At 33.5% G+C, this 27,806-nt stretch overlaps 1 protein-coding gene across 1 annotated transcript; it reads right to left on the bottom strand.

Annotated features, from left to right (window-relative positions):
* Nucleotides 1-123: 123 nt before the first annotated feature.
* LOC138323998 (sodium- and chloride-dependent GABA transporter 2-like) lies at nucleotides 124-27,806 on the bottom strand. The gene is made up of 13 exons (XM_069268970.1): nucleotides 27,525-27,806; nucleotides 21,067-21,198; nucleotides 13,432-13,750; nucleotides 11,433-11,569; nucleotides 10,353-10,483; nucleotides 9,845-9,948; nucleotides 9,102-9,226; nucleotides 7,962-8,074; nucleotides 7,466-7,594; nucleotides 7,071-7,170; nucleotides 2,612-2,712; nucleotides 1,753-1,923; nucleotides 124-1,095 (listed from the first exon to the last, which is right to left on the bottom strand). Exons 1-13 carry the CDS (start codon nucleotides 27,703-27,705, stop codon nucleotides 916-918), a joined length of 1,923 nt encoding a protein of 640 aa, XP_069125071.1. The 5' UTR covers nucleotides 27,706-27,806; the 3' UTR covers nucleotides 124-915.

The raw sequence follows: 27,806 nt of genomic DNA on the forward strand, positions 1-27,806 counted from the left end.
TATTGACTATCATCATATTGTCAAATTTAATTATTACACTGCAAATGATAAATTCGTAAATATAATAATAATTAAACTGCAATATAAGAGTGAAATAAGTATCAAAACAGTCTCACAAAAACGCAAGAATCAGTGATTTCTTTGTTATTGTAATTTCATAATACATGTAGGTGTATATTTGAATGATATACCATACATGCCTCATATTTTCGCTGTTAAATCTAGCAACATATACTAAATTAACTAGTATTGGAGTTCCTTGTATATTTATTTTGTAAATTTCAAATGAAGGAAAACATTAACACTAATGAGGTAAAATCCGATTATTTAGGACAACTTTCATAAATACTTTTACTGTTCTGTACATTTTGCGTTTGCATTTAGTTTCTTATATTTTATTTAAGCATTGAAGTCACTATTTTTTAATTTTATCGGGGTATGAAAGAAACTTTGTTTGCAAACTGTGAATCCGCGTAGCGGATTCTCACAAAAGTTTGCAAATAAAGTTTATTTCACAACCCGATGAAATTAAAAATAATGACTTCAATGCTTATAATTAATTTTCTAGGCTACTTTATAAAATGAAATAGGTTTATACGCACGATTCCATTGATTTTTTCCAAGGGATTATTTTTTTCCAAATCAATACGCAACGTCAATGTTTCTATTGTGACGTCACGATAACGTCGGGTTGCCGCGACATTCTCGGATTTTTTTCATCGTGGAATGAAAAAAATGATAGGCCAATCAGAAAGCAGGAAACAAAGAAAAATTAATCATATTAATTTGTTAAGTTTTTATGTGTCACTGCGAAAGTGTTGATACTAATTAGGTTAAAACATGATGTAAAGACTAATTTCCATAAATACATGTTAATTTTTCATCGATATGATGCATTAGAGCTATCCCATAATCCTACACTTCTTCCTTCCGTAGACCTATATTAATCATAATTCTTTGTGATAAACTACCACCGACGTCACCGTCTTTTGTCTGTTGTGACCTTTCACCCAGGAGAGAATCGTCTGAATGGTCCACTTCCCGTTTACACGACGGTTTCCAATCATCTGTCGGTTTCAGCGACCACAAAAGTCTCTGAAAATATTTTAATACATACATTACTTATCTTAATCTTTTTATCTGTTAAATGTGATACATATATCAGAACTGTCATCGACGTCGGCATCGATCTCAGAAAAGTAAATGAACTAAAAAGCTAGACACATGTAGCGTGGAAAAATATGCACTCTTTAAATGCAAAGAAGGCGGATTTCATTTTTCTGTAGAGCATCAGTTGTTTTTGGAAACAAAAAAGAAAAGGACACTCAGTCATTCACAATTTAAGAATACAAATTACGTAAAACAGTAATTATTAATTTATCAATGTTACGGTCTTCACAAATACAGTTTCTCCATCTATTATTTTGATGTAACTCAGTAGATTTCATAGCTTCATTACAAATGATCATGATTACAATCAGTAAATAAATAAGTAAAAAAAATAAATAATAAACATGACAGTTAACTTATTTTTGCAGGGACTTAATTTTCGCGCTCTACTGCCAATAGATTCTATTTACAAAAAAAAAAATATTCTACCAATTTGTGTTTGAGAGTGCTATTTACTTTTGCGATTCCCTTTCGCCCGCAAATACGCGAAAATTAATAGTACACAATAATAAATTTACAGCATTCGACTATTTTGCAAGCCAACTATTTCGGACGTGAGTATTACAACATGGCACTTCTCACCTGATACAGAGTGTCTCCAGGAGCGTTCCAGAGCACGGATATTCCCACAACGACCACAGGGATAACTGAGGAACAGGCGAATACCCAACCCACCGTGGCCGCGTACCACGGATACGTATAATCCCCGTAGGTCGGCGGTACATATGTCACTAATGACGTCACCATCAACCCCTATAGATTAAAGTGTATAATGATAGAAGTGCGATACATATATGGCAAACAGACTAGAATTTTAAATAATGATAAAAAAAATCAACAAATTCTTTAGCGCTAAAGTGAAAAAAAAATGTTTTAAATTACAATGAGCGTGAAGGAATTCACATATTGCTGTTTATATTTGCATGAGACTGCCTTCATGAAACTAGCCCGGGACTTAAATTAAGTTTAATGTAAAATCAAAACTCGAATTATTTTTTCCTACAAAACTTGAAATTATAAACACTTAAAGATGCTCCCCCGCCGACAGAGCAAAAATGATACTCGTCATTTGAAAAATAAATGGTGTTTAATTGGGTATATATATGTATAATTAACACGAAAATACATGTAAGATAATTCATTTTGCTTCTGATGCATGCTCAATTAGTACTTCATTCCATTTAAAACATCATGCCACGGATTTTTTTTCGGGATACAATCACTTATTTTTAATACATTTATCTTGAATTAAAATTAGAAGATCAAACTTTTCATTGGTACTAATGGTGTAAGGTAAGTAACATTTGTAACTAAAGAAAAATAAATTCGTCTCCTGTTTTTGATAGAGAATTATTCCTTTTGTTAGCGGTGGAGCATTTTTAAACAACCACAAAACATAGGGTTTCACAGAAGAGCGAATTGTTGAACAGGAATTACTCACGAGAGCGAGAATGGGGGAAATAAAACACCAGCAGAACCGTATGTAGAGGGGCACAGTTCTCCCGAGCATCATTTCAATGTCACGACAGAACCGCTCTGCACCTGTACGAGATGAAGAAAACAATCAGTTAAGTCGTTCAAACAGCAGTCTGTTCAGTGATCACGTCATAAGTATGATGTAGTGAACGTGACAATTATATAGAACAAATGCACGCGACACTACATCTGGATCACGTGTCTTGTCCAAGTGTATATAGCAGCTAGGTTACCGCACTATTCTGTATTTGCATATTACAGTTTTATCTGCTATTGCGGGTAGGAATTGATTGTGACCTCATGAGTTTGCGAGTCTAACGTCACACTTTTCGGAGAAAAGCGACCTGAATTGTGCCCACAAAATAATGACGTCATAATCGATACCTATCCGCAAGGGAGATAACTCTGTAATATGTAAAAACAGAATAGTTCATGTTTAGTACATATCATAAATCCTAGAGAATATATTTCTATGTAAAAGATATACTTACGTGAAATTCTACTTAAACTTACCGTCTTGTTCGACTCGTCATGCCCTACTCGATATAAATGCCAATATTTCATATAGAATATTAAACCAGCAGAGCTGATATTTGATTATCTATTATCTACATGCTGTATCAAAACCAACCCTGTAGTTTTTTTTAAAAGTTAATAGATAATTTAAAGATTAAATTTAATAGACTTTTGATGTTATGGAAATATAACATTTGAGTGTTCCCTAAATAAACCGCGAAGCGGTTCAGAATGAGAATACACTTAGATTTTTGTGTGTTACATCTCTATAACATAAAAAAGGCCTTTACTTCAATCCTTAAAATTCAATCTACTGTTGATAATCTCTTGAAAATCAAGAATTCATTGAGGAATTGATGTTTCAGCATTAAGTCGTTGTTTCAGCAGAGCAGAAGCGTGTACTTCATTTGAAACAGATATCTCGAAAAAGAAACCGTGAACGAAGATTTATATATAGAAAATATTATGAAGAGAATTTTTTCATTTCGTAAATTCAATTCTAGCGGTTTCTAAATTTTACGATCTGGCTATTATTAAGTCATACATAGATATTTTTTTCAATATTTCACGGATTCAATTTTCGCGACCAGGGCAATCCAATCGCGAAAATATATTTCCCGTGAAAATAATTGCCTATACGGTATATTTATTCTAGTCCGAAATAAAGGGAATAAAGATTGAAATGGGAAAATGAAATCCTCATAAAAAAATGATGAATATAGCATGAAAAGTTAGATGAGAACATTTAAATATGTAAAAATGACTGAAAGAAAATATATAATTAAGATAAAAATAAAAATGTCTTTTCAAAAGATTATAAGATTGCTTCATTAATACTCAAAATTTAAATTGTTTCAGAAAACTGGTAATGATTCGATGCATGAATGAAAGTTAGGTAGTAAAAGAATTATTGTTGAAGCCAAATGTTGAACCAGCACTCGATATTTAACATTTGGAAACTATTTTATGCTTAAAGGCCCACTACCTTTCCAAAACGTCTTTTAATTTTTAAAATGGGAATGTAAAACGAGATCGATAATTTTGTAGAGTCGCAAAAGTTATTAACTCATCTTTAATACTACACTCATCATTATCTTCAGAAAATTTTGATAAATAAAATGTTAATTTTCATAACGCGGGTCGTCTTATGTTTCCCGCCGTCGTCCTAAATACCGCGCAGTAGTTGAGTATTACTGCGCCAGACGACAAAACAGCGAAATGACTCTCCACTGTTATCATATATTACGGAGAAAATCTTCCATATGTTTGGTATTGTTACCTCATCTTAGGCCATGGATAGGCATTTTCTTTTGTTATTAATGTTTTTAAGAAACCTTTAAATTTGCTTCAGAAAGGTAGTGGGCCTTTAAACGTGTATATATATCTAATTAACACAAAAATACATATACAATATGATGCTAATAGTGTATTTTTTTCGTAAATTTGCGAACCTTTCTCTCCGCGAACTAAATTACTATCAAAGAGGAGATAGCGAAATTTTACCCCGCAACATTAAACAAATAACGCAGTATATGGTGCTCATAGTTTAGAATCGTTAGTTGGTACACTCGAGAAACTTAATTTTACTGGGTATACATCAACATGTCCGACCATAGAATCGCGCGTTGCGAAATGACGATGCGATAGCTTTTGCGGATCGAGTGTGTTTACGCCACAGACTAATGCCGCCACCTAACCATTCACTCAGCTTGTATCCATCACAAGTGCAAGTTTCCTATATGCCGTATTTCTCAACAGAAAAGTCAGAAAAACGGCATAGGTTTTCAATGTCGCCCCGAACAGTCAAATAAATATACATGTATGCATTTAGGGATATTTACAAATGTAGCTCCCCAGTATCACTCTTTCTCCGTATATTTGTGACTAGGTATGTACTCCGTGGTAATACTGTGAACACTTCTGGTGTTGCCGGGTCACAATGAATATACGGAGCGAGAGTGATATCTAGGCAATAAATTAATAATTCAGCTAAACTAATATTAAAATTTTCATGTAAGTTGATATAAATATCAATAAATGAATGCCTTTAACATTATTTAGGGTTTAATACAACAAGAATATTGATCTACTATGACCTGGTAGAGAGGGCACTTATGCCTCAAGGTATTGAAGAGGGGTGACATTGTGACCGAGCCGAAGCTGAGGGCACTTTTCCACCACGAGACAATACTATAAGACAACAGTGCTGTCTCAACAAGAACATAATAGGTTTAGTACATCACACTCATATCTTAAAACGTTTGGCAGATTTCCTTTGACACCGCGCGACCCTATCATAATTTCAAAACCATGTGTTGTTTCACTACAACCGCACTATATCTATTGTCGTGTTTCTGATTTTCTTTAAACGGAAGTCATTTCCATGAAGGCTAAAAGCAGACAATGTAGAATTCTAAAGCAGATAATATAGAATGGAATAGAATGGACATTATTTGCAGAAAAGAAGCAACCTTTGTTTCCTTCCTCGTAAACTCCACCAGTCCGCTATTGTAATATCTTGTAATAGTGACGTCATAATGTATTCATTTTCAAACTTGTGTCATGGCAATACCGTAAAATGCCCGTAACATTATTGCGGCATAGTACCCATGTGCGTAGCCAATCAGAAACCAGTATATATGTACGTGATGTACTAAATGCATGCCATCCACCACTCTACGTATTTGTTTTCTATAGTAAATGTTAACAATGTGTTGATGTGTAGTACGAGACATGTATGACTTGTGTGAATAATTCAATTAATTGTTAAATGCTATTTTAAAGATCCAATCGAGTGCCAATATGTTCCTGCTTTAACATGTAAATATTTTACGATTACGCGGTTAAATGGAAATGCATGAATGTATTCATTTTTATAGGGCGTATACTTAGGTTTGCCTGTTGACCGCACCAAGTTGAATTTTACGGATACATTAAAATGAAAATGAAACGCTAAATTCTAACTAAAAACAATCGGATCCAAGAGTGTGTCACGTCTTATTTTCAAAAATAATGACAAGATTGGATTTTTTTTTAATATTCTCTGACTCATACAAAAAATGTATCTACAAAATGTTTCAAATTGGAGACATAATTGTAGACTGGATTATCTACCGTTGTGCCATATTTATCCGCAAGAGTGTACCCTATAATCATAGGCCAGAGTCATTATCTTAAATAAAACGATATGGTAAGTTAATATTCAAGCAAGGAACTTGAAGTATCGGTGAATTTTAGCTTGCTTCCATGAAACGTAAACTTTTTTATGAAACTCAAAAATTTATGGATTTTACATGTCTTTTGATTTTTTTTCATCTCGTTTGTTACCTTTATATACTGTAAATGTACTAATTTTAGCGATAGTTTTATTTTAACGCTTTTCGTGGTGTCTTAGAAGCGCTAGTTCATTTACAGCGCTATTCTCTAAAAAGGGTACTCCAGTATTGAAACACAGAATTGTGGTAAATTATATACGCTTTAGTAAATTATTGACAGTATTTTCCATTTGTGCTTAAATTTGGTTGCGTTAAAATACGTACGCTTACAGTATTGTAAACTTATTTATTTATTGATCGTTTGGCAACTTGCAGGATTATTTGGCAATAAAATCATAATTTTTACAAAATGGTAAGAATAGAACCTGTTATTGTAGTTTTAGTGCGAAACTCACCGCGGAATAAAATATAGGACGGCAGAAAATCCAGTCTTAATAATACAAACTGTTGTGCATTAACTCCATTAAAAATATAATTATGCTTTACAACTCTTTTAATTGGCGCTAGTCTGTCCGGACATATTACACCGTCCACCTGTTCGATTAAGCGAGCAGCGCAATTTTACGCATTAAATACGAAGTGGAGTGGAACGCGTGCGCATGACCTCGCAGACCAGCGCCATGTGTTCATTACCATACACCCAACTGACTGTGACACACGTCATAAGTGTAAACAAAATCGGCGAAAATGCGGCACAGTACCAGTCGATTAATTGGAACAGGTATACTCCTCCCTGATTGGTTGAGAAAAAAGGAGTCAGGCATATATATCTGTCATCAATTTCGTTTCCAGAAAAAATATGGAGTTATAATGAAAATGGATATGATACGAGAGAGATAAAAATATTATAAACAAATCCATTAATTTTATCAAAAACGAAGTTTATTCCAAAATAAAACTTTCCAAGGAAAACAAATAAGATTATAATGCTATTATGAATTAGATTATTAGATTTAGATAATAAGAACTATTTTGAAAAACAAACAGCACATATTATTTAGCAGTTTTGGCATAACTTCAATACTTACCCTAGTACAAAATATAAGACTAGCCAGGAAACCAAGCACAGCTAGAGCGGCCCGGAATAGGACTCTTCTTCTGCCCAGTCGAGGAAAGGATGACTCCAGGTATTCACATACGGTTTCCGTAAACGCAAACTGAAATATTCAGAAAATGATTAAACAATATCATCACAAATAATTATACAAGATCTTATATCGTTGTGAAATTTAATGAAATGAAAAAGGGTCACATTCTTCCCTCAGTGGTTTTGTTGCATAACGCGACAATAGATATATTGTTTATACATCTTGGAAGAAAAAAGGTAACGATATATTCTATCAATCTACAAATATTGCATGTGAATATATCCTGCAGCCAACATTTGCATTGTTGGTATACTCCTAACACATATATTTCATTTAGTATTTTTAAGACACTGACCATGTATTCTCTGTATAGCTAAGCATGAAATCACAACACTGAGGAATATTACTTGATATGTTTTTAAGTTTTATAACTTACCTGGCTATCAAGACCTACGGTGAGAAGGGCGAGGAAGAATAACACTGCCCATAAATTGGAATAAGGCATTTGTGCCAGGGCTTGTGGGTAGGCGATAAAACCAAGACCGGGACCTGAAGCAAAAAAAAAAAAAAAAAAAAAAAATCGTTTAAAGATGCTCCACCGCTGACAAATAGTATATTTTCTCTATATAAAACAGGAGCAGTCGATTAAGTATTTTACTCACCATTACTAACATTGAAAAGTTTAAGCTTGTAATTTTATTTCAAGATAAAATATCAAAAATAATTAATTGCATCCCGAAAAAAAATCCATGACACTATGTCCTCTGAAGTGAAGTTCTGATTACGCATGCACCAAAAGCAAAATGGTTCTTTTAATATTATTTTTTGTGTTAATTAGACATATATAAACGATTAAACACCAATTCTTGTTCAAATGATGAGTACCGTTTATGCTTTGTCAGAGTTGGTGCATCTTTTAACAAACTAAAACAGCTACATCTGCATACGATGTGATGTCAGTGTGATGTGTCTGTATGTTTTGGGAGACTGTAGTATATCCTTACATCTCTTTGGCACAGTAGAAACTCTTTGCCAATTTTATATATTACTATCAAAATGAAGCATGGTGCAAAATAAACTTGAAAGCACACAAACAAATATACCAAACAACACATACATATTATACGGACAGCGTATACGTATACACCAAGGATATGACTGCCCTTCTGATGAAATTTAAGAAGGCATAGAAAGACACACTTTTAAATACTGTACTTTCTCTTGACTAGGGAACATAACTCGAACTACACTAATGTGTCCCTAATATTCTAATTTTCTTAAATATTCGCGAAATTAATTATTCTTTCCGAAATAAAAGTTTACAAAGTTGATTCAAGAAAATAAACCCCCGTTAAAAATTAATCTCAAAAATGTACAACTGAAAAATTTAGAAATAAATCATACGATACAGTAACATCACCAAGTCACCCAAAATAAATACTATGTCAAAATCTTTTACTGATACGCACAAATAACAAATATGTCGGGGTAAAAAGAACTGTTGGTCTAAGATGGCTTTTTAATGCTTATATGGATAGATAAGATAAAAACACATACTTCACAGATCAAACATTACCTGATTTCACTATATCTTCGACAGGCATGTTGGCGGTGTGGGCCATGAATCCAAGCGCAGAAAAAACTACTAAGCCTGCGAACACACTTGTCCCCTCTCCTGCTAATGTCAGCAAGAATGCGTCCCTTATATGAAAATGTATATACGTCATAAATTAGGAGTATTATAAAAACATAAAATAAATAAAGACATAGGTAAATATTTAACTACCGGACTTTTCCGTTTAATCTAAAGTATCAAAAGCTAAGAGTGATGGTACTGGAAGCATGTAGAGTTACCGGAGGAAAACCTCATGACGTAAGAGTCCAAAAGTTTTCTAACTTACGGCCTCAATATGAAGGCAAAATGTAAAGATACCCTAAGTTATCACTTGACTGAGCCTGGACACAAATTACTTTTATTATCATTAATTTGATACATACATTATGTGGTTAATTACATGTATATAAAGTAAAACCACCTCTGTATAAAGACCATCTATGTAGTAAGGCCCGAATGTTCGCTCTCAACAAAATTTACAATTCTGTGAATAAGGACTACTTGTGTATTGACTATTCCTTTGTTATAAAGCACATCTATTTTCTAGACCAGCATTTTCCCAGGGCCCGGAATAGTCGATTTTAACACATTTTTATTTAACAAGTGTATACAGATCACTGGGTTATTGGCTATAAAATCCCCCTTCGTGGTATATTGTGTGATATTTATAGACAGATTTGATTGTATCATCCAACTGTACATACCTGTAACAGTTATTGTTGAATTTATTGAAGCTTGATAGGGTAATGTGGATCCCCCATCCAATTCCCATAGAATAGAACACCTGTATAGCGGCCTGTATCCATACCTACAAAAGTAAATACCGGTACCGTTAACAACTGTATTTTTCGTCTGATATATTTTCGCGATTTTCAGATTGATTTTTCCAAATTTTGATTTACTTTCGCAAATTTTGGATTTTTTTCCGCATTTTTTCGCGAATTTCGCGATAAAGGTAAATTCGCAAATGTTTGTTCCTTAAATATTTTGCACAATTTTCAAAAGTATTTCTCTTGAAGATTTAATTCCCGAAACCTAATCTCTGTGAAAATGAAACGGAAATCGCGCAAATCAATTGCTGCAAAAAATTGTTTTTTTGATATTCTAATCGACATTTTTATCACGTATGAACTTGTTTAACTGGTTTATCCCCTCAAAGTGTAAGAGCCCATACAGTGTTTAACTGGCATACATACAAATGAACGTATTTACCTGTGAATTTAGGAGTGACGGAAAATCTGGCTTGAGGAAGAATATAATACCATCAACCGATCCCGGAAGGGTAAGACTGCGGACGAGGATGATAGTGAGAAGGATGTATGGAAGCGTGGCTGTCACATATACTACCTGGTATGGAAATAGAGTCACGAGAAGGAGGTTTACCAGACCAAGTACAGAAAAATAAAAGAATATCGTAATTTCCTGTGTATTACATGCACCGGTGTATAAACCGCGGGAAGTAAAATTGGTCATGTTTGATATTTTTGTAATATAAATTCAAGATTGCCCGAGGACATAATGTCGATTTACCCATTGAGAATACAGGTAAGTATATATACGGCCCACTGTACGCTTTTACGTAGGTATGTTAAAATTAGCCCAAGAGACTTTAAAATCAATTTATAAATTCACATTAGTTTATTAAAGATATATTTGAATGAACGATTTAAAAGGAAAACTTGAAGAGTGCTTCGACTATCAATTTTCATTTTTCATGCTTTCTTAAATACATTTTGTGGCAGATAGCCCGTCTGTTTATATGAAAATTCGCAATACGCAGGAAATTACGATAGTGACATGGATTTCAGTTACACAACCGCAATATTAAAAGTATTTTTTGAAAAGGATTTGTATAGGCTTTGCCTATTGTCCGATCCATTTGTTAATACTTTATTATTTTATGATTGATATTCAATTGATGCTTATCATACTTGTATTATTAATAAAGATAATTAAATTAAAAGTATAATTGACCTATGTTATAACAACCTGAAATTTGACCTTCGGTGAACGACGTTAGAGTCTAGCCTCTTGCCAAATCAGTTTTCGGAGTATCATAATAAATCTTGTTGCTGCTGCTGCTGATATACAGTATGTATAGAATGTAGAAGAGATAATATGCACATTGCTAGTATATTATGGTTAAACCAGGTGGCCGACTTTGCGTTTTTGGCGAGATGAAACCATACAACTATGCCATAATACTGTTATATTCAAGATGTAAGTTTCTGAGATATAGCTTCTTACTTTTCATAAAACAGAGTTGGAAATAAATATTTTGGTAGTTTTCACCTACCTTTCCTGAAGATCTGATCCCCTTTATCACACAAAGGTAGACTATTATCCAGGTTACCAGAAGACATAGGGCTAGGTGTCCCTTTAGGGAGCCAAAATCATTAAATCCGGCAGTAATGTCCAATACTTTGTACCTGATATAAAAGATGTCAGCATTGTAAATCAAAATAGAGTATACAGATACATGTAGTTCATATAAGGGAAGCAAATCTGTTATTTTTGGGACCACTATTGGTTGAAGTATTTCATTTAGTTTAATGTCGTATTAACAGCCAAGGTCAACAAAGGGCGAGCCAGGATTGTTGGTGGAGGAAAGCGGGGATACCTGGATAAAAAACCCATCGACTAGCGATCTGTACTTAACCAGTGCCCCACATGGAATTCGAACTCGCATCTCAGAGAAGGAGAACTTGTGGTAATATGTTGAAACACCTTAACCACTCGACAATCGCGACCACTATAAAATACGTTTTAAATATGTTACAGATATGCGCATTTAATCAGTACGCCTTCTATAAGTTTTATACATAGGTGTTTTTAGTATCACGGTGGTCTTTAAAGGAGAGTTTCGTCAACCAGCTTGTTTTCGTGTTTTTATACCTCACAGAGATTTCGTTTCGCGATTTAGACTTCTGCAATTCCCCTTTACCTGTATTTTTCGTTTTAGTTTTGCAATTTCTTATTGTATGCATTGAAATAATTGTTTCTTTTACTGGGCTAATTGACCAATTGCCACACAATATATAGCCACACCTCATGCTCACAAACGCAAATTCAAGTGTACATTTCCAATGTCGGAGCAAATGTCGTAGCATACACAATACAAACTGTAAAGTCACATGCGGTGTGATTGACAGCATCGAATCCGTCAATACCATAAACGTATGGTTTGCAAAAGAAATCATTACAATGAAATATATTAAGAGCAAGCATTTGACCTTTTATCTCGATTTGTTTAAGGGGAACCTAATATTACACGTTGGTTCAACAGCGATCGAGATTTCAGCTACTGCAGTGTATATTGTACAGATGAAATATAAAAACAGAATTTAAAAAAAATTATGGTAGGATATTAATCATTCTTATTCTAAGACAGACATGCTTTGTTTAACCGAGCATCATTTCTTACATACAAACATTCCACGACAATTAAAAATGTGCGTACTGTTGATGTCGTTTTTCATCCATTATATAATGTGGTATAGTGTAAAAGGTGGAATGTTTGACTTCAGTTATCAAATTGAAAGTTTGCTGTTTGTTTAAATCTTCGTTAATTTTACAAAGCCATGAATTATACAAAAACGTTTTAACACAATCATTATTAAAAGGTTAGCAATATCATAAATGAAAATAATACATGTGCATGGAATTAGTTGCCCACAGGAACAGTTCGATAATCGAAAGAAAAATCATATTCTGGCACGTGCACCATGCTTTGCATCATTGATTGTTACGGATGACTCGATTCCTATTTGCTACGAAAACAATCTAATCAAAATTAGACTTGTGTTACCGCTCAACCATGACGCTCAACGATACACTCCAATACAATATCTAACAACTCCCCGATCGGGGTCACTTCAGCATGACCCCTATGATTAGCCAATCAGCGTGTCGCCTATGAAAATTCTTCAGTGTTGTTGATGACATCGGAAGCACAAACGGTTACTAGCTATATGTATATAGCATGTAACGAGACGTTCCAATTCTAGGCCAGGGGTCATGGTGAGGTGACCCCGAATGTGGAGTTGTTAGACCTGGTATCGAAGCGTAACATACAGTATTTCAATGGAGCGGAATTACAAGTCAAGCCTATTTTAATTTGATTGCTATGAAAAGGGACATATTTGATATGTCGTTGTCATTTGACCATAAATATTCGTTTCAATCTAACTATTTTTCTGGCAAGTACATATTATTACACGGAAATATGCATCTTGGCAATGTAAATAAAATATATGTGATGTTATATGCATGAAGTAAAATATGAACTTACTGCCAGAATTCCTCTTCTGAGCTGTGCCCTTTCAAGAAAGTTATACCGGTTTTGTTAGAACTAGACACATTTGTAACGCTGTAATTGGAAGTAACGTTGTACACAGTTCCATTTATTCCCGTGGAATTAACTGATGATGAACCCGAAGAGCCCATGTCGAGGAAACTGAAGCAGTCCGGAGTATTCCACTGGTTTCCACACGTGCTCCAGGGAAGTGGGGAAGTGAAGGACTGGTAAAGGTAATAGATTACCCACGTGGTTAACATCACGTAATACCACACACACAGAATCATCAGAAACAGCAAACCTAGTCCCAATCCTGCAAAAATATTTAAAATAATGAATAAATAAATAATCAAAAACAAATTAATAAAATTGTGACAATAAAATATCTCTTGTATTACACAATATCAGCTTACTGGTCATCCTTAAGCACATGAAAATAAACCTAACTGTGGAAAATCCATCTTAAAGGTGCAATGGAAGAGATATTTGTAAAATTTGAATTGTGAGTCAACAGTAATGCTTAGTCTTGACCAATGTGATATGTTTTATCCTTCTGTTCTCTTCCTTTCCTTTCTCTCTTCTTTTCATGGGCTAGATGTCATAATTTCGGTAGTTAATTACAGTATCAGATGATGGAATGTGTATTAATTTTGTCGGTGAAATGCCAGGGGCTCGGGAATAAAATGAAAAGAAAAGATGTTTTTGCCTATCTAAGAAGTAAAAATTGTAGTATATACTGTCTGCAAGACACTCATTTTACGGAAGAATATCAAAATACTATTAGAAGTGAATTGGACTGGGACTGTGACTTTAGTTCATTCAGATCCAACTCCAGGGGAGTTGCTATTTTATTGAGTAATAATGTTGAGGTGAAGTTATTAAAGACAGGGAAGATTTATCGGGTAATTAAATCTTCTCCCTTGCCTTTGGGTTATTAACATTTTTATAACTACTATCATAATCTAGATCTGGGTTTATGACTAGATTAAAGTCACTACAAATAATGTACTTATCATTACCAAAATCTTTAAAAGTATTTGTTATAGAGTCATAAAAAGTAGGTGAGTCAGGTTTTGGCCCATATAACGTAATTAAAGTAATTTTATGGCCATCTAGAATTGTATCAAGGGAGATGATTGTAGTAATTATTTAGAATTATTCACTGGTTGATAATTATAGGGATTTACACCCAGAGTCTAGACGCTTTACTTGGAGAAAGAAAACCCCTTTAAAACAAGCTAGATTGGACTTTTACATTTTATCTGAAAATTTGTTACCGAGTGTGGCCAATGCAACTACAGAAGCAGGATATAGATCTGATAATTCTTTTCCCATGATTAATTTAAAGGTTAATGAATTTTAACGAGGCAAGAGGCTCTGGAAATTCAATTCCTCACTATTATATGATGAAGAATACCTCAAAATTGTTAAGAATATTATTGTTGATACCAAAAGTCAGTACTGTTTACCCGTCTATGATAGGAACAACATTAGTAGTGTTCCTGATACAGATATTCAATTTGTTATTAATGACCAACTTTTCCTTGAAACTCTGCTTATGGAAATAAGGGGTATAGGTATCTCTTACTCATCCTTTAAAAAGAAACAACTAAATTTGAATGAGAATAATCTTAAGAAATCGATTCAAAACCTAGAAGAAAAAGAGCGTGTAAATGTGAAAGTATTAGAGTATAAAAAGCAGTTAGAAACATTACAAAATTAAAGGAAGTGTCATTCGATCTAGAGCAAGATGGAAAGAAGAACGTGAGAAACCAACAAAAATATTTTTTTTAAGTCTAAAGAATATGAATTTTGTTTCAAAGATAATACCTCAAATTGAAAAAGATAACAATGCTATCTTCACAGATCATGGTTCTATTCTGAAAGAGGTTCATTCTTACTATGACAAACTTTACGACGATAATAATGACATAGATGATTTTGATCTAACAGAGTACTTAGATATATATGATGTCAACAAATTAAATGACTCGGAGTCTTTAGATTTAGAGGGGATAATTGCTTTAGAAGAGGCAGCTAAAACACTAAAAAAAGTCCTGGCACAGATGGTTACACAGCCGAATTTTAAAAATGTTTTTGGTAGCAGTTAGGAATATTAATCGTCAGATCAGTTACTTATGGTTATATAAATGATAACTTGTCTATAACTCAAAGACAAGGGGTATTCACCTGTATTCCCAAGGGAGATAAGCCTAGACAATTTTTAAAGAATTGGAGACCTATCACTCTCTTAAACATAGTCTATAACACAGGGACCTGGCACGAATTTTTTTAACCAATAGTATACATATATATATATTATAGTATCAAGGGTATGAAGTATGAACTCGGCGGTCGAGAAAAACGGACCTATTTTTTTAAACCCTGATTATTTTAATAAATAGGTTATATACAACATTGACGGATATCTTACCTTAAAGAGAAATAATTTATCTTTCCATTGAGTGCTTGATGAACAAAATTTTCCAAGTATTGACGAAGTTATGGCTTGATGAATTGGGAAATTTACGAAAAATATGCTAGGTAGACATTTCCCTGGCCGGTCGAAATGTCGTCTCGGCTCTAATGGGTACCTCAAAAACCAAGCCAAAATCACAAAATCTACGCTTGTGGTGGTAAACAGTACCCAGAACTGTGTTCATCCACAATCTCCTTAGGAGGTGTCATCTCATCAGTCATAGCCATTTCATCATCACTTTCACCAATCAAATTATTTCATCATCATCATCATGGCCACCATCATTAATGCTTTAATTACTCATCATTATTCTCATCGTCTTTATTATCATCTCATCATCATTATCTCATCATCTTTATTATCATCTCATCATCATTATCATTCATCACCGTCATCCTTATTCACTATCATCATAATAAAGCTGTTGGTATAACTAAAGGCATCATACAGCATTCATACCACTTACACCACACATGCACATTCTCGCACATACATGTAATCACACATCCATATATTCCTATATCCTGGGTTTTTTTTCACATACAAGAATATTCAGAAGTCCTCACTTACATACTCATCTTTACACACATACATACACATTAGAAGAAACAAGAAAAGGAAAAAGAGAAATAGAGTAGTAAACAATAGATTGAGAGAGAAAGGAAGAGAACAGAGATAAAAGAGAAAGACTGAGCTAGTGAAGAAAAAAAAAACAAAAAAAACAAAAAAACTTTTGATATTTTTCCATTAATGTAATAATTATGCTCGGTGATTATGAATTTTGCTTGTAATGGATAAGATATACGTGTTAAGAATTTTAAGAGTACATAAAATAAAATTAAATGATCAATCATAATCAAGCTTATGAATATGCCTGCCCTTGTATAAAATAGACATTCTATTATGTAATGATATGTAATGATAAGTTTATATTCATACAAAAATATATAGGAAATCCATGATCTTATAATTTCATGAGTTTTTTTCATTTCCTCCATTCATTTTTACATTTCTGTTGTGCATTTTCACCATTGCTGTTAGCAATGTGCATTTGAGAAGTATAATGCTCATGGATTAAAGTAATAAGTGCATGTGGATTTAAAGCTTTATGTAGACATCTTGTTTTATATATATATAGTTTTATTATGATAAAAATTTTTCATTGTCTAGTCTATTTGTTGGAGAAGGTCTATCATTAAGACACATACCAAAAAGAAAACTTGGCTTATTATATTGAAATGGGATATACAAAGCATCTAAAAGTGTCTCTATAGTTGTAAAAATCTCTGAGTTTCCATGCATTCCCATAAGATGTGAACAATATTCTCACTTTCAAGATTACAAAGATTGCATATTGGATTATTAACTAATCCTACTTTATATAAAAACGAGTTTGTTGTCAAAATATGTTGAACTACCCTGTACTGGAACCATTGTAGCTTTGTGTTGTTAGTAACCTTGAAAGGATTGTTATATATTTTGTCCCAATTTAATTCAATTTCATCAAATATATATTCCCATTTTCTTCTACCAGGTGAAATAAGGTCACCATTCATTACCATAATATTATAAAAATGTTTTTTTTCCTTTTTGGGCTATTTATAAAACACAGTACATTATTAGAGATAATTGGATAAAATACTACATGATTTTCAACATTTAGCCTACTTAAAAATGTTTTAACAGATGAAATAAGACATGAAATTTAAGAAAATTTGTATTGATATTATATCTTTCTGCAAATTCCTGAAGTATAGAAGGAGCATGTAACATAATCTTTTATCAAATCATTGATTATTGTCGCTTCTTTTTCATACCAAGACTTGTACCAGATTGGCCTTGTCAATGCATCTGTTAGATTGTCTACATTTTCCTTACTTTAATTTATATCATTGAAATTTTCCCACGCTTTGAAAACATCTTTCCAGAATTTATTATTACATTTCTTTCGACATTTCTCAATGTATACATTACCACTTGTTAACAGCATTTTAAAATCTGTGTGCGAGTTAAAATAATTTGCCACTTGCATGGGTTTTTTATCAATAAGCGCCTTATCCAACAAAGTTTCAAAGAATCAACAAACAATTTCATATTTTCATTTTCAATCCCCCTTTGCTATAGACTTGTGTTATGATATTCCTCTGTATTTTGTCTACTTTGCTGTTCCATAGAAAGTTAAAAAGAATTAAGCTGCTGAAAAAAAGTTTCGCTCGGATTTGGTAAAGAGGTAAATAAATGGTTTTATCCTGCAACTGTCCCACATACTGACCGATAACTACTGCCGGATAAACTTGTGCTTTATCCGTCAATACGATATGCTTTATCCGTCAATACGATCACGTGAATTTGTTCCATATTTGACGGAACTTTTTCTAACTTGACCCAGAACTTGAACCTTCCGGCGAATGAAACGTCATTCAGTCCCGCTAAAACGTGACGTCACATTCATCGAAATGACGTCATTTTTACGATATCGAAAATCTCGTATGGCGGTGTCGTCTTTTTCTTGGCTCATGACAATGGTATGTATTGTTAAGTAATTCTTTAATGGGTATTGGTTGTTATTTGCGTATTTTCATTTCCTTTCAGTGATATATCACCCTGAATAGAATTACGGTTACTGTTTGTGAATGCGCTTATTTATTTCCCACGGCAGTAAAAAGGAGTACACTCATTCGGTTAAGTGAATGAATCTTTACCTCCGCATCAAAGAAGCGTCTCGCTTCGAGCGAAACAAAGTAAGGAACTGTCAATTTGCTTTCGTTTTGAAAGCCATAATGGTTGCAGGATAAACAGAATACACGGTTAGTATCTTACAATACAAGTTTTATTTTGGTGCTCGACACAGAAAGCCGAGATGACTCGGCAAAGCCTCGTCGTCTCGGCTTTCCTAAGTCTCGCACCAAAATAAACCTTGTATTGTAAGATACTAACCGTGTATTCTCTATGAATTGAGGTAAAGATAAAGACTTAATTAGGGTTATTCTTCCAATAGGTGTAAGTATTCTTCTATTCCATGTCTTTATTTATGCCTTTAATTTTATCAGTTTCTTATCAAAATTTAATTTGGGAATCTCATGTAGATTTACACTGAACTCAATTCCTAACAAGTTAAATTTAGTTTTTCCCCACTGTAAATTTAGTTCCGGTAGAGAGGCCTCATTACTGTAAGTTTTGCTCCCAATCCAAATGACCTGTGTGTTTTATCAACATAAAGTTTTAAACCAGAGACCTTGCAAAAGTTTTTAATTCATTAATAGATTCTTGAAGCGATAATTCTGAACCATTTAGTATAAGCGTAGTGTCATCAGCAAACTGAGAAATAAGGATAGGCAAATTACCTACTTCAATACCTTTAATATTCTTATTGTTTCTTAATCTGATACCTAGTACTTCGACACATAAGATGACAATGTAGGGGGCGATTGGGTCCCCTTGACGGCAGCCCCTTTTAATTTTGAAGACACGATGACAAGTTACCCCCTGATTTACAGTTGCCGTATTAAATAACTTAAACCACTTTTGAATATATGGACCAAAATTAAATTTTTAAGGACTTCATCTACAAATTTCCAAGACACATAATCAAAGGCTTTTTCAAAATCTAACATAAGTAACTTACCTGGAATATTTTTTTTCATCTGCAAACCTCATTATATCATACACTTATCTTGTATTTTCACCGATATAACGATCCGAAAGAAATCCTATTTGATCCTCACAAATTAACTTATCTAACACGTTTTTAATTCTATTCGCAATGCATCCTGAAACTATGTTATAGACAACAGGGACCTGGCACGAAAATTTTTAACCAATAGTTTACATATATATATTATAGTATCAAGGGTATGAACTTTTTACTTTTGAGTGTGTTGATGAGGATTTATTTATTATGATTGATGAGGATAAACTTTAAAGCATGAATGAAAATCATGGTGAGAATGATAATGATAAGAAATAATTGTGCATTATCAGAGGAAACAAGATAATCTATATAATTTCAAAAAAATCAATTTAACTGTTTTTGTCTGTATATGTTGCTACTGTTGGAAAAAATAAAACAATTACAAAAAAAAAAAAAAAAAAATTGTATATTCCCCCATGTGTAAAAAAATTGTTTAAAAAAAAGAAAACATTTATATACTATACAGTATTTAACAAAAGATTGGAGATAATTGTGATTGATAGTTTTTCGTGTTTTTTTTGGCGTAACTGAATGAAAGAATATTTCCAAGTTGATATATGGTTGTGGTTCAAATATTTGCGTTCCAAGTCAAACTAGGTGTAGTCTCTTCTAGAAATTTGCGTTCTATGTCTTACTGGGTGTGGTCTCTACAAGATATTTGCGTTCTCTGTCTTACTGGGTGTGGTCTCTACAAGATATTTGCGTTCTATGTCTTACTGGGTGTGGTCTCTACAAGATATTTGCGTTCTTTGTCATACTGGGTGTGGTCTCTTCAAGATATTTGCGTTCTATGTCTACTGGTGTGGTCTCTACAAGATATTTGCGTTATATGCATACTGGGTGTGGTCTCTTCAAGATATTTGCGTCTATTTACTGGGGGTCTCTACAAGATATTTGCGTTCTTGTCATACTGGGTGTGGTCTCTACAAGATATTTGCGTTCTATGTCTTACTAGGTGTGGTCTCTACAAGATATTTGCGTTCTACGACTTACTGGGTGTGGTCTCTACAAGATATTTGCGTTTTATGTCATACCGGGTGTGGTCTCTACAAGATATTTGCGTTCTATGTCTTACTGGGTGTGAACTCTACAAGATATTTGCGTTCTATGTCTTACTGGGTGTGGTCTCTACAAGATATTTGCGTTCTATGTCTTACTAGGTGTGGTCTCTACAAGATATTTGCGTTCTATGTCATACTGGGTGTGGTCTCTTCAAGATATTTGCGTTCTATGTCTTACTAGGTGTGGTCTCTACAAGATATTTGCGTTATATGGCATACTGGGTGTGGTCTCTTCAAGATATTTGCGTTCTATGTCATACTGGGTGTGGTCTCTACAAGATATTTGCGTTTTATGTCATACCGGGTGTGGTCTCTACAAGATATTTGCGTTCTATGTCTTACTGGGTGTGGTCTCTACAAGATATTTGCGTTCCACGTCATACTTTGTGCCGTCTTACCTTGTATAAGGGGACAGAAGATCCATACGTCCCGCATGCTCCTGCCGGAGTACTGACCAAGCGCCGCCTCCATGAAGTAGACTGGTATAGCAAGCAGGAATATTGTAATGAGATACGGCAAGAGGAATGCTCCTGGAATGAATAGAACACGGTTTGCATGACAGTTATTAAGTATACATTTCAGTAAAATATTTTTGACGTTGACTTTTTGTTTCGCACCGTAGAACAACAGTGATTATCAATAAGCTGATCAACTCAATATATTTGGTCTGAACTTTACATAACGAGGTTCGCTTTAATATCACTATCAGGTGCTATTTTTATTTAACTCCATAATTTGTGTTTTAGCTTATAGCACTAGCGTGTTGTAACTTCATACGCTTTTTCATTGGCTGTAAGAAGATCCATTGTGATGTCATCATTTGGTGACGTCACGTTATGATTTTAAGAGGCCGTGAGTAAATTGCCATCTCCTTAGGTTTGTTTCATTAATATTGAATGAAAACATATTTGAGATGCTAAATATATATAATATATATTTTATTTTAATGACCATTATTTTATTCTGTTTTAAAACTTACTGTTTTAAATGTCCCTAAATTTCAAAACAGCTACAAATTTCCCCACCATTTTTTAGTCAAAATCACAAATATTTTTACGGGTGAAACTACGGGATCACGTGAAGTGTCACTGAGAGAAGAAATCTTAGTAAAATGAAATGGAAAACTGACATCAACGACAGAAGATTGATTGTCTCTAAAAAAACTATTTGTTTTCTTTTATTTCTGTTGCAGTCTTGTGCGTCTTCAAATAGTTATGCTTGTTTGACAGCTAGATACATTCGGTAAAAACAATTAAGCTTACGGTATATATTAGTTAAAGGGCCTCTACCTTTCCGGAGCGAAATTTATCGGTTTTTAAAAAAAACATTAATAACATAAGACAATACATATAATACACCAAACATATGCAAGATTTCCTGCGTAATATATGACTGTGGCGATTCAATTCGCTGTTTTGCCGTCAGTAATATTCAACTACCGCGCGGTATTTAGGACGACGGCGGAAAATGTAAGACGACCCGCGTTATGAAAATTTACATTTGAATTATTTAAGTTTAATTTTCCAGGATATGATGATGAGTGTAGTATAAATGGCAAGTTAATAACTTTTGCGACTTTACGGAATTATCGATTTTATTTTACATTCCCATTTTGAAAATTAAAATCCGTTTCGGAAAGGTATTGGGCCTTTAAGGGATCAACTTTATAGCCCAGACCGTGTGATAGAGATGTTTATTATTTTACTGTTAGTCATCAGTGAAAGGGTCACGGCGAATGAAAGGTTATGGCGTTTGGCATTTTACATCTAGCCCAACCTCTAGTTGTTCAATCTGAAATGGACCAGGCACCTCTATCCAAAGTTCATTAAATATTTTTATATATGCAGATGTGAATGTCAAGTTAGATGCAGTTTGATTTATGGATAAAACTAATATATACGCACGATTGCATGTGTATTGAATTTTCGTGAAAACAAACTTTATAGAAAATTCTGTACAATATTCAAGGGTATAAAAAGTTATATTTACGAAGAGAATGAACATATCAAATATGTAAAGTTTGTTTGTTTGTTTGTTTGATTTATTAACGTCCTATTAACAGCTATGGTCATGTAAGGACGGCCTCCCATGTATGCGGTGTGTTGCGTGTATGTTGTGCGAGGTGCGTGTTTTGGGAGACTGCGGTATGTTCGTATTGTGTCTTCTTGTATAGTGGAACTGTTGCCCTTTTTATAATATGTAAAGTCTAAAAAATCTTGACTGTATGAATACAACGACACTTTTATATGAGAGTATAGGAATTTTCTGAGTTATACAATTAAGATTAACTTTGATCATCAGACAAGATCCTCGTTTAACACATTATGCTATTTAATTGGATTTTTATATTGCTCGCTTTGCATTAAGAGGGTGGTGGGTTTGGGGTAGGTGGATGTGTTGTGTGCGATACTCAATGGTAAAATTATCAATGCGGTAAAATGTCGATTCATGGGCAATGAGCCGCATCAAACACACAGCTACCACAATCTCGCCCACTAGCACAGGTATAAATCCAGTACACATGTTCTAGCGAACGACACCTGAAGGAGTGTCGCGGATGAAATGAAGAGAAGAAAAAGGGGGATAACTCTTGGTGTTACTCTTAAGCGGGACCGATTTTATTAGGTTAGTAAAAAAATAGACCAGATTTAAAAGTTATTGAAAAAGTTTAGTCTATTTGACCACTGTGACCTTAAATAAAGGTCATGGTCATTTATTTGAACAACCTTAGTAGTCCTTCAGTCCAGCAATATGTTTATACTGGCAAATAACTTGAAACAATACACCTGTTTTAATTATTTTTGAACAGAAAGTATGAGATTTTCTCTATTTTTCTGGATTCAAAAATATGTTGGAAAACACAACGTGATTATAACTTTTACTCATGAATTAATGACGTCACCAAAGACACCTACCGGCAAGGGAAATAACTTTGTAAAATGCAAAGATGGTGAATAGTTGTACACGTAATGCAAGTGTTGCAATGTAACAATAAGCACGTATTTATCTTTGAGTAAGTACGATATCATCAAACAAATGGGTATGAAACAAGTGTAATCTCCATTGTAAATGTACATTGATCATGTTAATCACGTGCTATGCTAGCCTTAAGGCTTATCTCTCGTCATCAACATACATTAATTGTATTTACAACATTTCCTTGACCTTATTTTTTTCTCTTATGGAACGAATCATAATTATTATTGACAAAAGATCAGATTAGGATACCAATCAGCCTGAATGACTGTGTATCTATTTGATCTACTTGAACAATTTTACTTTTCATGTCAAAATAACTCCTTCAGAAGTATTGAGCTAAGCGTGTTTAAATGTAAAGTAATACATTTCGGTATCTCTGTGCTGGGATTCCAAGATAAAATTATATAAACTTAAAATCACGAACCCATAAGGTATGAACCTAACACTAACAATGTTATCTTGTGGTAACATTGATCCTAAATGGAGACGACACCTTTCATATGTAATTTAAAGAATCTCCGCCGCTAACAGAGCTTAAACGATATTTATCATATGAACAAAATTGTGTTTAATTAAAGTTATATGTGACGTATTTTTCGTTATCACGAATCAAGATGAGCTTTTGATATGTTATTTATTACCAAAAGTTATCAACATTTTGAGAATTACAGTATTTTCAATGTTTACGTTTTAATTTTACTAATACATATAAGAGCTGAAAATGATTTTTGGCAGTACTGCCAAAAATCATTATATTAACATATAAAGTGAAATGAAATGAGTCCATACGGTCGGACCATGAAGCCAAATCGTGGTCTACAATTTCATTTAACATTTTTATAGCGTTATTAGTCATTGTTAAGTGATTTCTGCAGGTAACTTTTCATATAAACACACATAAGGTATAAAACAACAGTTTTAAAAGTGCATAATTTCTGTGTTGCAAATAACGTTTATCACACATCTGAAGTCATTTGAATGATTTTCACAGCTTTATTCATCAAACATTATGGTTTTCAATAGATTAGTGAAGAAAAAATAACATGTCAAAATCTTCGCCCAGTTACGGCACATATAACTTTAAGGAATGATTTTTATTTTTTGTTGTTTACTGGTGTAAACTGCATTTCTTGTACAGATATTTTGAATGACGCGCGTCAAAACCATTCCTTATATTTACATCTCGACCGACCATTTAATTAAAGTTTAGTGTTCGGGTGAAATAAACCTTCGTTTTTCAGCGTTATACGATTAATGGAACAGCTGAGTAATTGATGGAATCGCGAAACAGCTGGCTCCAATTTGGCGGGAAAATATTTCAAGTTCACGGAGTAAATAAAATATAGTTCCACAATAACTTTATCGTTTTAATCCATTTATTCCATATGCTTTCATTTTGTATTTTTTGATATTAACATGATGCTTTCCATTGCATTCAAACTGATATCGAACCTTTGTCATGGCATATATTTTGGCCTAACCGGATGGGCATTGGCGGAAGTCAGTGTTTCGGTTTGTGTTCTTGCGCAGCAGCCCCTCTGCGTTTACGCAAGTGTGAACGATTGCCCGGTTAGTAAGGTTATATAGGAAAGTGAAAACGGAAATGTAAATATTCGTGTATATATTTGTCTTTATAACACTAAACATAATATAAGTTAATTCATTTTGCTTTTGGTGCATGCGCATTCAGTACTTCATTCCATAAAGGATATACATTTGTAGTGTGACGGATTTGTTTTGAGACGAAATTTATTATTTTTAATATTTTTATCTCGAAGAAAAATCAAATGCACACATTTTTAATGATGGTAATGGTTTCAAGAAAGTAACTTTTGTGAATGAAAAATAAAACTTATTCGTCTGCTCCTGTGTTTAAAAGCGGTGGAGCAAATGAAAAAAAATGTTCTAGATTATCTAAGTCATTTGATTGGATATCAATGCGTTAAATAGAGAACTCGGTCATATCACAGTATTTTATCATTTAACCCTAGCATTTAAACGTGGCGGATTGTCACAAAAATTTGCAATTATTTTTTATAACCCAATAGTGACATTAACGCCAAAATTAATGTTTCAGACGAATTGATAAAATAACATGAATGTACGGTTTCATTGAGGTTCAAAAGGATGTTTTTTCCAAATCTTTTTAGTTGTTGTCTTTATTATGATGTCACGATAACTAATTTTCTCTTATAATTGCAATATCGAAAATGTGTCAAAACATGATAATTCTATTTCTGTTAGATTTTTTTATACACGAATATTAAGAAATTACCAATTTGACGGCCATTTTGAAATGGTGCGTTTCTTACACTTTGTAGCAAGGTGAAATTTCACCTTTTGTTTACTTAAATATTTTAACTCTTTTCGTACCGTTGTCGTATCCACACGACGGAAAACACATGACGTCTCATCCCTGTTTTCGTATACAGACGACAAGATACTTGGCATTATCTGATCCATGATAAGTTCTGTCCAGCTGGCATCATATGAGTGACACGATAACATTTTATGCAAAAACAACATCCGCAGTTTATAACTAACATTTTGATAGGAGAAAAGTAAACATTTTCTGTCATGCGACCCACATTGCTTGAATTCACCGCGATGTGTTCCAATTGTTATCACTAATGTGAACAATATGGCGACGATCACATTCATTCTACTGTCAGATAAACACAAACCTTAGAAAACAACGATATTTATTTTATCTAACAAAGTTGTGAATGCCACGAACATTGCTTCTCGTTTTTCTGCATTATTTTAGCATAATTCCAACCCCATTAGAACACACGAGAACATATAATAAACATCACGCCATATTGCTCAAATGTCCGGGGAATTTTGTAACGGGACAGACGTCAAGCAAACTGAACTTTTATTTTATGATGGTTTTAGAAACAGCAACTTTTTTGCTTTTGAAATTCAAATATTTAGAAAATTCATCAAATCTTTTACTTTGAAACTGTCAAAAATCGTAAAAAATGAGGTATTTTTCCTTTACAAAATTTAGGGGTTATGCGTTACATATAGCTGTTCTAAGCAAAAATAATGGGTTAACTGTGTGATACATTATTATTTTCTTAAGGGAAACATTGGCTTCGTAAATTTTGCGAATATTTATAAGTATAAGACAATTGATTTGCAAAAAATTGCTTTAGTTTGTCGTGTGTATGTTCAAATTATTGAAATTCTTATCAAATGACATTTTGCGTCTAAAAGCTTTCTTTGATTCACAATAGCTCAAAATAAAGCACACCACCATTTTATTTTTATTCCATTTTGAGCTTTCGTATGAATTCATATTTCTAAAATTCTATATCAGAAAAAAGTTAGTCATCAGGAAAAATGAATTTTCACCAGATCAGACCCTCAAAGGTTTGTTATATTGCAATGTAAAATATAAATACAATCTTGATGTCAGATAAAGATAATCGCGGCACGACATTCATTTAGGGATTTCCACACTAGGCTGATTTATTCACTCATAATGTAGACCATGCTTATCATTAGAGTAATGGGAGTCAATGAGGCAAAATTTAAATGTAACATAGTAAATGTGCATTAGATATAAGAGGAATGATAAAATAGTATTGCTTCCACTATTTGCCACGGTAAAATGTATCAAGATGGTTGACATGGTAGAAATAAACACACACAAATCATTACAAAAGTAAAATTGATGCGTCATTTTTGACCGAACGGTATTAGTTTATGAAATTTTCTCAGAGATTGTTATAAGGTTTAAGAACATGTTCTCTGTCAAAATCCAGTAAATGTTAATGTATTACTGCTGAGCGATTGTTTGTAAGAATCTACTACAAACCTGTTTTTTCATAACATACGAAGCCCTATGGTATCCTACGTAATCACTTACCTCCACCATTCTTCATGCACACGTACGGAAATCTCCAGACGTTTCCGAATCCTACAACAAGTCCCAGAACAGACAGGAAGAAGTCCACCTTATTTCCCCACTGTTCTGGTTTGGAAACCTCATTTTTGACTTCGTCGGACCCAATACTGCCGCTACTGGAGGTCCTTGCTTGCAGTTCCATCCTATACCATCCAGCTATACATGAATCAACTCCACAAAACTTTCCTCTAGTTTTGAAAGGCAAGGTTTAAAAGATGAACTGGTTCGTATTGACAGGAAGAT

This window comes from Argopecten irradians, chromosome 5 (assembly GCF_041381155.1).
Source record: "Argopecten irradians isolate NY chromosome 5, Ai_NY, whole genome shotgun sequence".
Lineage (NCBI taxonomy): Eukaryota > Metazoa > Mollusca > Bivalvia > Pectinida > Pectinidae > Argopecten > Argopecten irradians.

What these genes read in the sequence shown, in the direction of transcription:
- LOC138323998 (XM_069268970.1), bottom strand. Translation starts at nt 27,705, where the DNA reads ATGGAACTGCAAGCAAGGACCTCCAGTAGCGGCAGTATTGGGTCCGAC. An exon ending in GTGCATGAAGAATGGTGGAG is followed by an intron (nt 21,199 to 27,524) that starts GTAAGTGATTAC and finishes TATTCATTCCAG; the next exon opens with GAGCATTCCTCTTGCCGTAT. An exon ending in TTCAACAATAACTGTTACAG is followed by an intron (nt 9,227 to 9,844) that starts GTATGTACAGTT and finishes TTTTCATATAAG; the next exon opens with GGACGCATTCTTGCTGACAT.